The sequence below is a fragment of the Pleurodeles waltl genome, chromosome 6 (genome assembly GCF_031143425.1).
Source record: "Pleurodeles waltl isolate 20211129_DDA chromosome 6, aPleWal1.hap1.20221129, whole genome shotgun sequence".
NCBI classification, from domain to species: domain Eukaryota; kingdom Metazoa; phylum Chordata; class Amphibia; order Caudata; family Salamandridae; genus Pleurodeles; species Pleurodeles waltl.
Genome location: NC_090445.1, coordinates 9,596,279 through 9,612,788, shown reverse-complemented (window position 1 = coordinate 9,612,788; position 16,510 = coordinate 9,596,279). Strand labels below are relative to the sequence as shown.

General features: G+C 48.8%; 1 protein-coding gene across 7 annotated transcripts in view; it reads right to left on the bottom strand.

Annotated features, from left to right (window-relative positions):
- Positions 1 to 16,510, bottom strand: part of ODF2 (outer dense fiber of sperm tails 2) — a 239,552-nt gene that overhangs the window by 203,262 nt on the left and 19,780 nt on the right. For all 7 annotated transcript variants that reach the window (XM_069236996.1, XM_069236995.1, XM_069236999.1 and 4 more), the window contains 2 exons: positions 8,877 to 8,993; positions 7,011 to 7,157 (listed from right to left, as the gene is read on the bottom strand). In XM_069236996.1, the coding sequence (XP_069093097.1) occupies positions 7,011 to 7,157; positions 8,877 to 8,993 (264 nt within the window). The remainder of the gene's footprint in view (positions 1 to 7,010; positions 7,158 to 8,876; positions 8,994 to 16,510) is intronic.

The following is a 16,510-nucleotide window of genomic DNA, read 5'->3' as shown; positions in this document are numbered from 1 at the left end:
TATAGACAGTTTTTTGTGCATTGAGTGTAATTCATAACACAAACGTCACTCTTTCTGGAGTGCCTCAAATAAATGTAACAGAGCTGGTCTTAAAGCAGCTCAGATACGAAAAAGTAGTGAGTACCTATTCAACAAGAGCCTCTCTGCATGAGATCATATCCCAGGGAGCAGCCAGTTTCTACTCCTAGGGAGCAACAATGGAAAACCCAACAACAACTGAATGGGGTGTGCAGATCACCAGGCTAGCAAATCACCTAGAGGTGCAGGTCAAGGATTAAAGAGACCTTTGTTTCAAGTCTTCTCTTGGAAACATGCACCTGCGCAGCTGTTAGAAGAGTACAAAGCAGTTACTAATAAAAAGGTAAAACCTCCACTTGCGGTACTGATGGAAGTGAGCGAGTCTCTGCTCTCACTGACAAGGTAGACCTGTAAACTGCTGTGCTGATGGAAGTGAGCGAGTCTCTGCTCTTGCTAACAAGGTACATCCTTCAACAGCTGTGCTGATGGAAGTGAGCGAGTCTCTGCTCTCACTAACAACGCACAACCTTCAACTGCCGGGCTGATGGAAGTGAACGAGACTGTGCTCTCAGTGACAAGATACAACTTTCAACTGCTGTGCTGATGGACGTGAGTCCCTGCTCTCACTAACAAGGAACAACCTTCAACTGCTGTGCAGATGGAAGTGAGTGAGTCTTCACTCACTTACAAGGTACACCCCACACTCACATTACTGATGGGAATAAAGACCATAAATAATGGAGGAGGAGGTTTCCAGAAAAGGTCCACCTTGTCTTACCCCAACTCATACCATAACAGCAAAGAGGGGAGCCTTCAACTAATCTTGTACTATCGAAAGATCCCTACAATCACCTATGTCCAGAGACTATTGCTTGGTAATTTAAATTAACAAGTATTAGTCTCTGGAAACAGGTAGTGCTGTAGTATGGTAATAAAGGAGTTCCTGCTCTCACCTACTGACGAGGTAGAACCTGCACTGCTGATACTGAAGGAGTAAAGAAGACCCTGCTCTCACCTACTGACGAGGTAGAACCTGCACTGCTGGTACTGAAGAGTAAAGGAGACCCTGCTCTCACCTACTGCCGAGGTAGAACCTGCACTGCTGATACTGAAGGAGTAAAGAAGACCCTGCTCTCACCTACTGACGAGGTAGAACCTGCACTGCTGGTACTGAAGGAGTAAAGGAGACCCTGCTCTCACTTACTGACGAGGTAGAGCCTGCACTGCTGGTACTGAAGGAGTAAAGAAGACCCTGCTCCCACCTACTGACGAGGTAAAGCCTGCACTGCTGGTAGTGAAGGAGTAAAGGAGACCCTGCTCCCACCTACTGACGAGGTAAAGCCTGCACTGCTGGTACTGAAGAGTAAAGGAGACCCTGCTCTCACCTACTGATGAGGTAGAACCTGCACTGCTGGTACTGAAGGAGTAAAGGAGACCCTGAACTCACCTACTGACGAGGTAAAGCCTGCACTGCTGTTACTGAAGAGTAAAGGAGACCCTGCTCCCACCTACTGACGAGGTAGAACCTGCATTGTTGGTACTGAAAGAGTGAAGGAGACCCTGCTCTCACCTACTGCAGAGGTAGAACCTGCACTGCTGATACTGAAGGAGTAAAGAAGACCCTGCTCCCACCTACTGACGAGGTAGAACCTGCACTGCTGGTACTGAAGAGTAAAGGAGACCCTGCTCGCACCTACTGACGAGGTAGAACCTGCACTGCTGTTACTAAGGGAGTAAAGGAGCCCGTGCTCTCACCAACTGACGAGGTACAGCCTGCGCTGCTGGTACTGAAGGAGTGAAGGAGACCCTGCTCTCACCTACTGACAAGGTAGAACCTGCACTGCTGGTACTGAAGAGTAAAGGAGACCCTGCTCCCACCTACTGATGAGGTAGAACCTGCACTGCTGGTACTGAAGGAGTAAAGGAGCCCGTGCTCCCACCTACTGACGAGGTAAAGCCTGCGCTGCTGGTACTGAAGGAGTGAAGGAGACCCTGCTCTCACCTACTGACGAGGTAGAGCCTGCACTGCTGGTACTGAAGAGTAAAGGAGACCCTGCTCTCACCTACTGACGAGGTAGAGCCTGCACTGCTGGTACTGAAGGAGTAAAGGAGACCCTGCTCCCACCTACTGACGAGGTAGAACCTGCACTGCTGGTACTGAAGGAGTAATGGAGCCCGTGCTCCCACCTACTGACGAGGTAAAGCCTGCGCTGCTGGTACTGAAGGAGTGAAGGAGACCCTTCTCTCACCTACTGACGAGGTAGAGCCTGCACTGCTGGTACTGAAGAGTAAAGGAGACCCTGCTCTCACCTACTGACGAGGTAGAACCTGCACTGCTGGTACTGAAGAGTGAAGAAGACCCTGCTCTCAGCTACTGACGAGGTAGAACCTGCACTGCTGTTACTAAGGGAGTAAAGGAGCCCGTGCTCTCACCTACTGACGAGGTAGAGCCTGAACTGCTGGTACTGAAGGAGTAAAGGAGACCCTGCTCTCACCTACTGACGAGGTAGAACCTGCACTGCTGTTACTAAGGGAGTAAAGGAGCCCGTGCTCTCACCTACTGACGAGGTAGAACCTGCGCTGCTGGTACTGAAGGAGTGAAGGAGACCCTGCTCTCACCTACTGACGAGGTAGAACCTGCACGGCTGGTACTGAAGAGTAAAGGAGACCCTGCTCCCACCTACTGATGAGGTAGAACCTGCACTGCTGGTACTGAAGGAGTAAAGGAGACCCTGCTCTCACCTACTGATGAGGTACAGCCTGCGCTGCTGGTACTGAAGGAGTGAAGGAGACCCTGCTCTCACCTACTGACGAGGTAGAACCTGCACTGCTGGTACTGAAGGAGTAAAGGAAACCCTGCTCTCACCTACTGACGAGGTAGAACCTGCACTGCTGGTACTGAAGGAGTGAAGGAGACCCTGCTCTCACCTACTGACGAGGTAGAACCTGCACTGCTGGTACTGAAGAGTAAAGGAGACCCTGCTCTCACCTACTGATGAGGTAGAGCCTGCACTGCTGGTACTGAAGGAGTAAAGGAGTTCCTGCTCTCACCTACTGCCGAGGTAGAACCTGCACTGCTGGTACTGAAGGAGTAAAGGAGACCCTGCCCCCACCTACTGATGAGGTAAAGCCTGCACTGCTGGTACTGAAAGAGTGAAGGAGACCCTGCTCCCACCTACTGATAAGGTAGAGCCTGCACTGCTGGTACTGAAGAGTAAAGGAGACCCTGCTCTCACCTACTGACGAGGTAGAACCTGTACTGCTGGTACTGAAAGAGTGAAGGAGACCCTGCTCCCACCTACTGATAAGGTAGAGCCTGCACTGCTGGTACTGAAGGAGTAAAGGAGACCCTGAACTCACCTACTGACGAGGTAGAACCTGCACTGCTGGTACTGAAGGAGTAAAGCAGACCCTGCTCTCACCTACTGACGAGGTAGAACCTGCACTGCTGGTACTGAAAGAGTGAAGGAGACCCTGCTCCCACCTACTGATGAGGTAAAGCCTGCACTGCTGGTACTGAAGGAGTAAAGGAGACCCTGCTCTCACCTACTGATGAGGTAGAGCCTGCACTGTTGGTACTGAAGGAATAAAGCAGACCCTGCTCTCACCTACTGACGAGGTAGAACCTGCACTGCTGGTACTGAAGAGTAAAGGAGACCCTGCTCCCACCTACTGATGAGGTAGAGCCTGCACTGCTGGTACTGAAGGAGTAAAGGAGACCCTGAACTCACCTACTGACGAGGTAGAACCTGCACTGCTGGTACTGAAGGAGTAAAGGAGACCCTGCTCTCACCTACTGACGAGGTAGAACCTGCACTGCTGGTACTGAAGGAGTGAAGGAGACCCTGCTCTCACCTACTGATGAGGTAGAACCTGCACTGCTGGTACTTAAGAGTAAAGGAGACCCTGCTCTCACCTACTGACGAGGCAGAGCCTGCACTGCTGGTACTGAAGAGTAAAGGAGACCCTGCTCTCACTTACTGACGAGGTAGAGCCTGCACTGCTGGTACTGAAGGAGTAAAGGAGACCCTGCTCTCACCTACTGCCGAGGTAGAACCTGCACTGCTGGTAGTGAAGGAGTAAAGGAGACCCTGCTCTCACTTACTGACGAGGTAGAGCCTGCACTGCTGGTACTGAAGGAGTAAAGGAGACCCTGCTCTCACCTACTGCCGAGGTAGAACCTGCACTGCTGATACTGAAGGAGTAAAGAAGACCCTGCTCTCACCTACTGACGAGGTAGAGCCTGCACTGCTGGTACTGAAGGAGTAAAGGAGACCCTGCTCTCACCTACTGCCGAGGTAGAACCTGCACTGCTGGTACTGAAGGAGTAAAGGAGCCCCTGCTCTCAGCTACTGCCGAGGTAGAACCTGCACTGCTGGTACTGAAGGAGACCCTGCTCTCACCTACTGATGAGGTAGAGCCTGCACTGCTGGTACTGAAGGAGTAAAGGAGACCCTGCTCTCACCTACTGACGAGGTAGAACCTGCACTGCTGGTACTGAAGGAGTAAAGGAGACCCTGCTCCCACCTACTGATGAGGTAGAACCTGGACTGCTGGTACTGAAGGAGTAAAGGAGACTCTGCTCCTACCTACGGATGAGGTAAGGCCTGCACTGCTGGTACTGAAAGAGTGAAGGAGACCCTGCTCTCACCTACTGACGAGGTAGAACCTGGACTGCTGGTACTGAAGGAGTAAAGGAGACCCTGCTCCCACCTACTGACGAGGTAGAACCTGCACTGCTGGTACTGAAGGAGTAAAGGAGACCCTGCTCCCACCTACTGACGAGGTAGAACCTGTACTGCTGGTACTGACAGAGTAAACGACTCACTGCCCTCACTGACACTTGAGATGCTGATGTAAACAAAGACCACCCTGTTCTCACTTACTAGCGAGGTAGAGCCTGCACTGGTGCTGCCGACAGCTCTTTCTGCTGCTTGGGACACCATTGACTTGCTTGACAGACTGCTGGGGGTTGGCAAGACACTTGGGGTGGCAGAAGGATTACTTCTGTTCTTCGCTAATGATGGTTGGTCCTGCATATTCAAAGATAAAGCATGGTGATGAGCGTGGTACCATGACTAGCCCTACTGCCATCAACCTCACCTTTGCTATCATCTGATAAACAGTGACTCCAATAGGACCCTCTACTATAAAGTTCAACATTTCGGAGATGCAGAAAACTTCGAGAACATTTTGGGTAACATTGCAGCCACCAACTCTCTAACTTAAACAGGACGTAAACACTCTCAATAACTAGAAAACTGAGATAACTGGAAGAGCATAGATGAAAACCAATGGTACAGTGACCATTACTGCACAGAAGGTAAGAAGCATAAGGGGCTCAGCTCTAGAGTGAGCTTCACTGCACTGAGGGTCAGAGGCATGAGGGGCTCAGATCTGGAGTGACCATCACTGCACCGAAGTTGAAAAGCATGAGCTGCTCAGCTCTAGAGTGAACTTTACTGCACGGAGGGTTAAAGGCATGAAGAGCTCAGATCTGGACTGACCATCACTGCACAGAGGGTCAGAGGCAGGACCACCTCAGATCTAGACTGACCATGATTGCACGGAGGGCCAAAGGCATGAGGTTCTGAGATTCACTGACTGGCTTTCACTGCATGGAGGGTCAGAGGTATGAGATGTAGATTTATATAGCGTGGCTGATCAACCGTGAGGGTCTCAAGGCGCTGTCCATGGGCACAGGGAGATTAAGTGATTTGCCCAGAATCACAGGATGTAGCGCCGCCGGAGGATCGAACCCCGATCTCTAGCTCCAGAGGTGGTCGCTCTGACCGCTGCGCTACATCCTCTCCCGAGGGGCTCAGAGCTAGAGTAATCATCACTGCACGGAGTGTCAGAGGCATGAGGGGCTCAGAGCTAGAGTAACCATCACTGCACGGAGGGTCAGAGGCATGAGGGGGCTTAGATCTAGATTGACCATCACTGCACGGAGGGTCAGAGGCGTGAGGGGCTCAGATTTAGAGTGGCCATCACCGCACGGAGGGTCAGAGGCGTGAGGGGCTCAGATTTAGAGTGGCCATCACCGCACGGAGGGTCAGAGGCGTGAGGGGCTCAGATTTAGAGTGGCCATCACCGCACGGAGGGTCAGAGGCAAGAGGGGCTTAGATCAAAGTGACCATTTCTGCACGGAGGGTCAGAGGCATGAGGGGTTCAGATCTATAGTGACCACGCACGGATGAAGCTGGTAGTTGGGAGTTCACCTCTGACCTTTTGCACTATGGGGAACATGTAAAAACATTTGTTAATTACATTACACACAACTTAGAGCTACAAGTAATAAGGACATCCTTTTGGGATTATGAAATTTACTGGCTATTGATCATTTTATGTGCACCAGGCTTAAGTAAAACATGTTATTCGCAGACAGCATCTTGAACATATATGTACAGATCTGGTAATGCAAACCATACACTGCTTGCATCAATATGATCTTTAGACGCAGGAGACCACTCCATCACTGAGCTTGGGTTTCCTCCCTCGCTTGCGGAGATAAATGGATAACGCTTGCTGTACCCTATACATTAAGGAAAACAACAAGGGGATAAAGTGTACCCTTCCACGGGAGTGCCCAATGTCCAGACACTAGGAACCATGAACATCCTTAGCTGGCCTCACTCATTGAAACATTGTTCTGTACGCCTCCTAATGCTGCCTCCTAGTGGAACAATACACACCAGCAGAGTGCAGAGCATACAGGCCTGCACCGAAGCTGCACTCACTGCATGGATCAGGCAGCGCATTAAAATAAATAAAAAAAACAAAAAAACTGTGCAGACAACAGCACCCTGTGGTCCTCCACTCCACATCAGTTCTGCAGAAAGGATAGGCAATGGCAGCCGTCGCGTGCAGCAGGTAGGACAGTGGTGGACATCCATCAGAGAGCCACTCAGGAGGATGTTTGAAACTAGGAGCTACACATACAAGTGAAACAGTGAAGAGTAACTGAAAGTGCGGAGCCGAGTGTCACATACCTCCCACTTGAAGTCCTTCGGTGGTCGTGATGTCTTCCCTGGTTGGGATGTTTTTCCTGGAGGAATCCAGGGGACTTTGGTCTTCACATTGACGGTGCGCCGCAGGCTGGCAACCTCCCCTTTCATTTTGCTTATGGATGGTCGGGTCTATAAATTGCAAGTGAAAAAGGAAAACAGCACTTTTTTGTATTGTGGAAGATCCATGCTACAGCTCTCAGTACACCACATCCCTACTAGATACACAGCAGTGACAAGCCGTCCTGCACACGCTCATGGGTTATTTCTAGATAATACACAGTAGAGCAATGGCCAGCCCTTCTCATCGTCATACCTTCACATATCCCTGTCACATAAACTGCTGAGAGGGCCTGTCCATCACACTTTCATGTGGCACTGCCATAGGGCACAAACAAAAGTGATGAGCTGCCACTCAAGCCGTCGTATGTGACTTTGAACAAACACACAGGAAACAGTGCTGGGCTTCTGAAGTGGGTGCAATGGGAACATCTGATAACTGAGGTGGACATTGCCACCGTAAAAACACAAGAAACAAGTGAGGCAAGATCGAACCCCTGTTTGTTCAGAGTTTGTGAAGTTATTACCATTCAGCGGAAGCAACTAGAAGACTTTGCTTATAGTTCTCCCTTTCCGCATTCAATTCCATTAATAACCCCAAATGCGTCATGCTCTTGTTATACGCCGCACCTTCAGGACCTCCGGAAACCTCTCGAGGCTAAGCTACTGATGGGAAGAATGAGACAGGGCTGTAGCTCCCAGCGGTACCGCACCCTGATAAACAACACCCCAGAGACCATGGATACTCTCTGCCACGGTGGGAAGTGTAGGTCAGGGAGATGGAGGCCAATTAAATAAAATGTGCTTATCAAAAACATTTTTTTTTTTTTTAAATACTCTGATGAAAGGGCAAGGGGGTTAAGGAGCTGGGCGTTTCTTTGCTTGATCGTCCATATCGTGCCACTTTGGTACATATAGTGGTCTAGTTAATGATGTGGCAATTTTGTTTTACCACATGTACGAATGGAGCTACCTGAAAGGGTGGTTCAATTTACTGTGTTTAATGTTTTTATTACAATTTAAGAATTCACAATTGGCACAAGATTCTGTCATCTTGTTAGGATACGTTCACAAGCACTCACGTAGGTTAAAGCACATTATCTCACATTTGATATGGGGCACATCCTGAAACATGTTGAGGAATGGAATCACATTCAGAAACTGTGCTCCTATTGTTTTAGCAAACTGAAGTATGTAAAAAGGAACAAAGCTAGTTCATTGAATGTTGTTACGCAATTTAATTTGAGGACTGTGACTTTTGCAGTTTTCTCCTGGAGTAAAAATTTTGAAGGTAGAGGGATATGCCATTTTTTCATTGTATATATTGTTTTTTGCCACCCAGCCTTTTCCCCTCTTTACATAGGTCCAACCCCATTTCATGATTGGTAGCAAGAACACACAGCAGAGCGAGGGCCAGATCTTCACACCTTCACTGATCAACACACACACAGTGGATATCCGTCAGCCCCACGCACTTTCACGATATACCACTGCAGGGGGGTGGGGGGTTTCGGAGGAATGAGTCCACCACCGTGACAACCACTTCTTCACATCTTGCTAGGCCCAGCCAGAATACACATCTATTCGAGGGGAAGACCTTCACACCTTGATTTATCAGCAGACACGAAGTGGAATGAGAGTCAGCCCCCTCACCCCTTCTTAAGACACTGCTGGGAACTACAGTGCCAGAGGATGGGCAACATCGATTCCTGGCCTCACTTACTGTTCAGGACACTTTGAGAACATACACCAGGTAGCAAAGTCCCAGCACAGACATTGCCTTCGTTGTACCTGAACTCTTGGGGGTGAAGTCTTCTGGCTCTTTTTCACGTAGACGTGAACAGGGGTGCTTTCATCCACGTGAACGTGCAAAGGTGGAGTCGGAGAACAGTTCTTCATATCTTTTATCTGACAGGGAAAGAAAGGAATGATACATTAGTCAAGGAAGTTGACTTTAAAGAAAGCTTATATCCAGATTTCCCTAACTAGAGACACAACCCAACATTTGTATATACGGATGCAAGACCAGAGTCCCAGTACAACACACCTCACCCATAGATATACAAGACCACGCGCAATGCCACACCTGAACCCAATTTACTCGCACAAACAGAGCAGGAGCAGTGCTTAGACCTCAGCAAACGCGATACAGAAAAGGAGAGATAATGACCTGTACCCAACACAACACACCTCACACAGGACAGATCAGGAACCCTCTGTAACACACTACATCAGCAAGTGCATAGACTAAAACCAGTGCCAAACCAGACACATTCTCATATACACAGACCTTGAGCATTGACACACCTGAACACACCTCACTCACACATACATAAGGAAGAACCAAGCCCCCCCCCACCAGTTCACCCACCTATCCACAGACCACAACAAATGCTAAACCCAAACAGAGGGCAAACCAATGCTGCACTGTGACAGACCTCATCCACTAACACACAGACCTGGGTCAGAGCTGCACACCTCATCAATATACACAGAGACCATGAACACTGATGCACCACAGTGCACTGAGCAGGAATAGAACTTCACACTAGCACAGGTCATGGGCATTATCACACAGCAACACACCTCACTTGTACAAATGGAGACCAGGTACAGCACAGCACTCCAATACTACGTACGCACATATACACAGAGCAAGGCCAGAGCTGCAACTGTTACACATGTCACCTCCTATATACAGAGAACAGGGCCCCTTAACACTCCGCCAGGAGTGTGGAATGTAATGAAATATCTACTTGTCCATGGGACAGGTTGCTTCTTAAAACTACTGGAAAAAATCTACTTGTCCCTTTGGTGCCCTGTAGTGCGGCAACAAATTATGACCGCAATCTATTCATGTAAGAGCTCTGATGACAGCCTCTCTGATCATGCCAGGGCTACAACTATAGTAGGGCTTGGATACTTGCTATTGTAATCCCTACTATAGCAGTTTCCTTATTGTGCCGCCTTTCCCCAGATCTATATACTGGGGCTGGAGGAAGCAGTAAGCAATAGTCCCAGGGCTGGAATGCCTACTAACTTGCATGTTTTAAGGATTTCACCAGCTCTGCTCTAATCTTTTCCCATAATGAGAAAGGTTGGAAATGTATTGCTGACAATGGCAGAAGTAGAGGTTCTTTCAGGGTTGGGGAAAAAAGTGGTTGGCAGAAAAGTGAACTTGTAAAATCCTCAACAGATTTTCACGTGAGCAAATCTATACATGGATCTCTGCTAGTGCTAAAATAGAATATGGTTCATAAATATTTTCTAGGAGTCCGATTTCCAGGTCTACTTCTGTAAGTTTTTGTGAATTCATGAAAGCCACTAATTCAAAGGCATATACCAGGGGTGCACTTTTGTGACTCTCTTTAAGAATAGGGTCTCTAATTAGGCCTGGCGTTAACTTTGTTTTCATTAAACTTCTATTTCTCTATCTATCATCTGGTTTACTGTGAGTGATCGCATTCGCTCTTCCACAAGGAGCATATTGGCACACAAAGTAGTTTTATTCAGTGCCAGGAACCACTGTGGCAATCAGTGTCCTAACAAAACTGGAGGGGGTTCCCCTGCTGCAAAGAACATAGAAGCCCCCTCATAACCCTCGCCACCCCTGCAAGACTCACTCAGGGCAGGTGCTTTGCTGAGGGGGCACCCTCGAGGGAGGCTGCGGGGCTTTTGTTACACCATTGGTGGCAATGTGTGCTTTTTTGGACCAAAAACTTTTTTTTATTTTTGCCAGTGTTCAATCAATCAATCAATCAATGCTTGAAAAGTGCTGCTACTCACGGCCCTGGTGGGGGGGGGGGTGCTATGGGGTGGCGGGAAGAGAGTGTAGCATATACCGGTGAGGGGGTTTAAAACAGCTATGTCTTCAGTTCCTTCGTGAAGCTGATGAGGGAGGTTGTTTGTCTGATGTAGATGGGTAAGGCGTTTCAGGCGGTGGCTGAGAGATAGGAAAACCAGAACAGGAGGACGCTCCTTCTCCCGATGCGGGGTACTTCTGCGAGAGAGAGCTAGGCTGAGCGTAGGGTCCTGTGGGGTACATGGAAGTTGAGTCGCTGGTTCAGGTAGGCTGGTCCGGTATTGTGAGGGCGTATGTGCGTGGGTGAGGATCTTGAAAGTGATTCTTTTCTCTATGGGGAGCCAGTGCAGTGTACGTCGGTGTTGCAAGATGTCGCAGTGTCGGGGTAGGTCGAGGATCAGCGTGGGTGGCGTTCTGGATGTTTTGCAATTTGCGGGTGAGTTTTTTATTGATTCCGGCGTACAGTGCGTTGCCCTAGTCCAGTCTGCTGGTGATGGTGATGAGGATGAGGGTGGGTGTGACGGTCTTTCTATGTTCAAGGGTGGATCCATTTGAAGGTCTTGCGTAGGAGGTGGGGGGGCGGAAGCAGGTGGAGGTGACTGAGTTGATTTGACGGTTCATGCCGAGGTCGGGGTCCAGGATGATTCCGAGGTTGCAGGCTTGGCTGGGGGAGGTGGGCGGGTTTCCGAGGGTGGGTGGCCACCAGGAGTCACTCCATGCATTGGGTTGAGGACCCATCATGAGTACGTCTGTCTTGTTTGTGTTGAGTTCAAGGCAGCTGTTTCTCATCCAGTTGGCGACTGCTTCCATGCCTTCGTGGAAGTTGTGTCTGGCCTTGTCAGGTTCGCTGGAAAGGGAGAGGATGAGTTGGGTGTTGTCGGCGTAGGACATGATGTTTATTCCATAGCTTCTGATGAGGGTGGCTAGCGGGGCCATGTAGACATTGAACAGCATGGGGCTGAGGGAAGATCCCTGGGGCACTCAGCAGGTGGTGGTTGTGGGATCTGCGAGGAAGGGGGCGAGTCTCACTCGTTGCGCTCTGCCGGAGAGGAAGGATTGGATCCAGTCGAGGGCCTTGTCTCTGATGCCGGCTTCATGGAGTCTTCTTACCATGGTGTGATGGGAGACTGTGTTGAAAGCCGCCGAGAGGTCTAGTAGGAGGAGTGCCGCCGTCTCTTCCTTGTCCAGTAGGAAGCAGATGTCTGTTGCGGCCAGGAGGGCTGTTTTGGTGTTGTGGTTTGCCCTGAATCCGGATTGGGAGATGTTGAGGATGTTGTGATCTTCTATAAACACGATGAGTTGGCTGCTGACTGCTTTTTCAATGACTTTCGCAGGAAATGGGAGTAGGGAGATGAACCTGAAGTTTTTGAGGCCAGTGGGGTCTGCCGAGGGTTTCTTCAGGAGGGGGTTGATCTCTGCGTGTTTCCAGTCGTCGAGGAAGTTGGCAGCAGCTAGTGAGCCGTTGTGGGTGAGGCGGAGCTTCGGGCGATGGTGTCTGCATCTCTGTTGAAGATGTGATGGGGCATGGGTCCGTGGGGAGGAATGTATGGACTTCAATGTTTTCAGCATATCTTCAGTGGAGAGGGGTGTCCAGGTGGAGATTGTTGGTTTGTTCGTGTCGGGGTTTGGTAGAGGGGTTTCTGCGTGTAGGTTTCCTTGTTGAAACTGTCATAGATGGTCTCGATTTTGTGGTGGAAGTAGGTGTTGAGTCTGTCACAGAGGTCCTGTGAGGGTGGGATGTCTGTTGTTTCATTGTTGGGTTGGGCGAACTCCTTGATGATGCTGAAGAGTTCCTTGCTGTTGTGTGCTCAGGAGGAGATTCTGTCTTGTATAGCCTTCTTTCTGGTGTTTCTGATGAGTTTGTGGGTGAACCAGCTGGCTCTCTTTGCGTGGGTGTTGTTGTTCTTTTTGAGGGGGGACAATGGTGTTGGCCCAGCCAGTGATCCATTTGTGGAAGGTGCGTGCTGCGGTGTTTGGGTCATCGTTGTGTGCGATGGTGGTGGCGGCGGCGGCGGTGAGCTGATCGTCCGTTATTCTTGTCCAGTTACTATGCGATGGTTGGAGTTGGGGGTCTGGTGGTGGTGGGTATGTTTGTTACAATGGTGAGGGCTTGGCAGCTCCCACAACAATAAAGTGTTATAAAAGCCATGTCAAAACAAGAAAAGGATTGAAGACTCACAAAACAAAATGTTGGATCGGTTGGCTTTGCCACTGCTTGTTTATTTTTATGCTTCCCATGATCTTGTTGAAAATGGTTACACTGATTTTTCCATTACAAATATTTTTGGGAAATACTAGCATGCATCAACACATTAAACTAAGTGACGCTTCAAAGAAACAGCACCCAAAATTTCCCACCTGCATTTTCTGAACATTTTATTTTGAAAGCAAAGAATCATAACTTTTGCTTACAAGCTTCTGTAAACATTTGCATCTAATCAGAGAGCATTCTGGGAGCATTATACTTAGCCTCATATTGTTAAACGTTTCAAACGTGTGTAGATTTTCTTTTTTTTAAACTGGTATCACTGCCAGTAGTGCAGTGTGACCTTAAAACATTCAACTTCAGACACTTTCCTGCTCTGTAAACTGGCAGCCAAAGGGTTTGTGATGTAGGGGGTTCTGCCTATTTCTCCCAAGGACAAAATAAACAAGAAAACCTGTTGCCCCTTGACCTCAAACAATATGTCCTGGGAGATAGGAATTCCACATCCCTACATCCACACACCTCATCCACATAAGCACAGGCCTGGACCAATGCCTCACCATACCACACCTTTCCCACATTTAGATAGACCAGTACCACCCCAGCATACCTCATCCACATACACACACAGACCATTGCCACACTCCAACATAGTTCATTGACAAGTACAGAGAGGACAGGACCATCAGCCTAGCAAACTGGGGGGCGGGCCCCAAGTGACCCGGGGGAGGTGCAGACTCTGGCCAAAAGAAGCATTATACAGATAACATGCCTTAGTTTTAAGCAGAATCGTGTCATTGCATTTTTAAAAAGGTAACAGTACTTAACTGCAAAGTTTTAAATAGGGCTAGATATCTTTAAACACTGCCATCTTTATAAAATAATTGTGAAAAATTCTGAGGGGAGGCCCCAAGGATTTTTATTTTCCAACTGGGGGGCGCAGCATTAAAACGTTTGGAGACCACTGGCCTACAGTAACTCAGATCACTGCTTCTGCCACACCAATGTAGAAAGAGACCAGGACCACAATCCCACCTATATAAATGCAGTTCATGAGAACTTTAACACAATGAAGTACACACAAAGAAAGCACCCTTGCCAGGTCACAACTGTGCTCACACAAACACAGAAAAGAAAAACTGCTATTCCCCAAAGTAACTGAACTACAAGCCGAGAACAGGACCAGAGAGGAACGCGGACACAACTCAATCCAAATATACAACTCCTGATGCCAGCACAGACCAGGACAATGGACCTGGACCACCACTACCTCCCAGACATATACACTGTCCAGGATCACTGCGGCACCCCATCACAGCTCACTCACTTATGCAGACTTGGGCCACCACATCACAGTTTACTGATGTACTCTTAGCAAATGGGGTCAGTGCAACCCCTGCAACTTGCACACAGATGCACTCAAAATATACCAACGTAATCAGTACCAGTGACAAGGTGTCTCATCCCAACAAACCACATCCATCTATTTAAAGGAGAAATATGACATGCCACAGCAACACACCTCACCCAAGAAGATATACACCCCCCCAACCTCAACCACCCACCCAACAGCATCCCCAAGTCATGTCATGATTACCACCCCCACCCTAGCCAGACAGACAAACCTGGACAAACACTCCATGCGGCTGTGATACTTTCCAAATAGACAGAAACACCAGGACACAAAAAACAGAAAGAGAAAATCACTTAATACAGCTCACCTTCATGAACACACAAGGACAAGCTTACCAGCCACACACGCAAGAGGATCACTGTCTCCCAAAACACCTTAACAATGGACACACAAAGGCCACAACCACCTCTCTAATGTAGACAAATGCACAAGAACACCAGACCATACCACATACACAGGGCACGACTAGTGCCCAACTCAACTCACTGAGTATAGACCAGCTTTCTGCCTGCCCAAACAACCCATCAGCACCAGCTATCGCCTGGTCTTGCAGCACATGGCCACTCTGGACTCGCAAACTCGATGGCTTGTGCAGGTCTTTACCTGTGGGGTTTCCGGGCAAGCAGGCTCTCTTGGCTCCTTCCTTGGTTGTTGTGAACACTTTCCTTGGTAGCACTCCATGTCACAGTTTATTCTAGCATATGCAAGTTACTCAGGCTTACTGCCACCTGCTCATGAAGGAGCCACAAATCCTACTTTGCTTTTGAGCATAAATTCATTCACCAGTATCCATGCAACCTGCTTCTGGCAGTGTCATGTGTCTTACTACGCTCTTGCCATGGGTACATTGCACAGTATCTATGCCTGCTCCTGGCAGTGTCATGTACCCCTTCTCTTGGGCCAGTATTTATGCCAGCTGCTTTTGGCAGTGTCATATATCCCCTCTCTTGGGCCAGTATCCATGCCACCTGCTTATGGCAGTGCCATGCGTCTTACTATGTTCTTACCATGGGTACAATCCTCAGTATCTATCCCTGCTCCTGGCAGTGTCATGTACCCCCTCTCTTGGGCCAGTATTTATGCCAGCTGCTTTTGGCAGTGTCATGTACCCCCTCTCTTGGGCCAGTATCCATGCCATCTGCTTCTGGCAGTGCCATGCGTCTTACTATGTTCTTACCATGGGTACAATCCTCAGTATCTATGCCTGCTCCTGGCAGTGCCATATACCACCTCTCTTGGGCCAGTATCCATGCCACCTGCTTCTGGCAGTGCCATGCGTCTTACTATGTTCTTACCATGGGTACAATCCTCAGTATTTATGCCTGCTCCTGGCAGTGCCATATACCCCCTCTCTTGGGCCAGTATTCATGCCAGCTTCTCCTAGCAGCATCATGTATCTTACTCTGTTCTTGAACACTGCTATACAAGGCCCCCCTTGGGGACGTTTCCCATGTTGTCCGACTGATGCTCTCCTTACATGGTGCAGCTTCTGCAGGCTTGGTTCAGGCACTACAAAGTTTCTCTCAGAGCTTTCACCAGACCATTGTGCAGCGCTGAAGGACTGAATTTCAAAACTGGAATGACGTCAATGTAATATCGGAAAACATGTTGCTATGAATGGATCTGCCAGTCACTGTATTTTTGTGACTTAATGCAAGTTTTCTTCCAGTATACTGTGAATTGCTGGATGTATTATCTACTGTATTCTGGGGAGTGAGAGGGATTATCCGCTGCTTTCTGAATTGAGGGAGATTACCTAGCCTATGTTAACGAGAAAGAGCTTTCAAATACTTTATTTTGGAGAGTATAGGGTTTCTGGGTGTTAGATACCCGATTCTGGAGTGCAGAAAAGGACAAGTACCTCATTCTGGAGTGAGAGAATATCTGCTGAGTTCTGGATAAACGGAGAGCATCCACCTTTTGGTGGTGTGTGGGTTGGTTAACAACTTACTCTGCAGAGTGAGAGGTTATATACTCACTTCTGGAGTGTGGAAGGGATCACC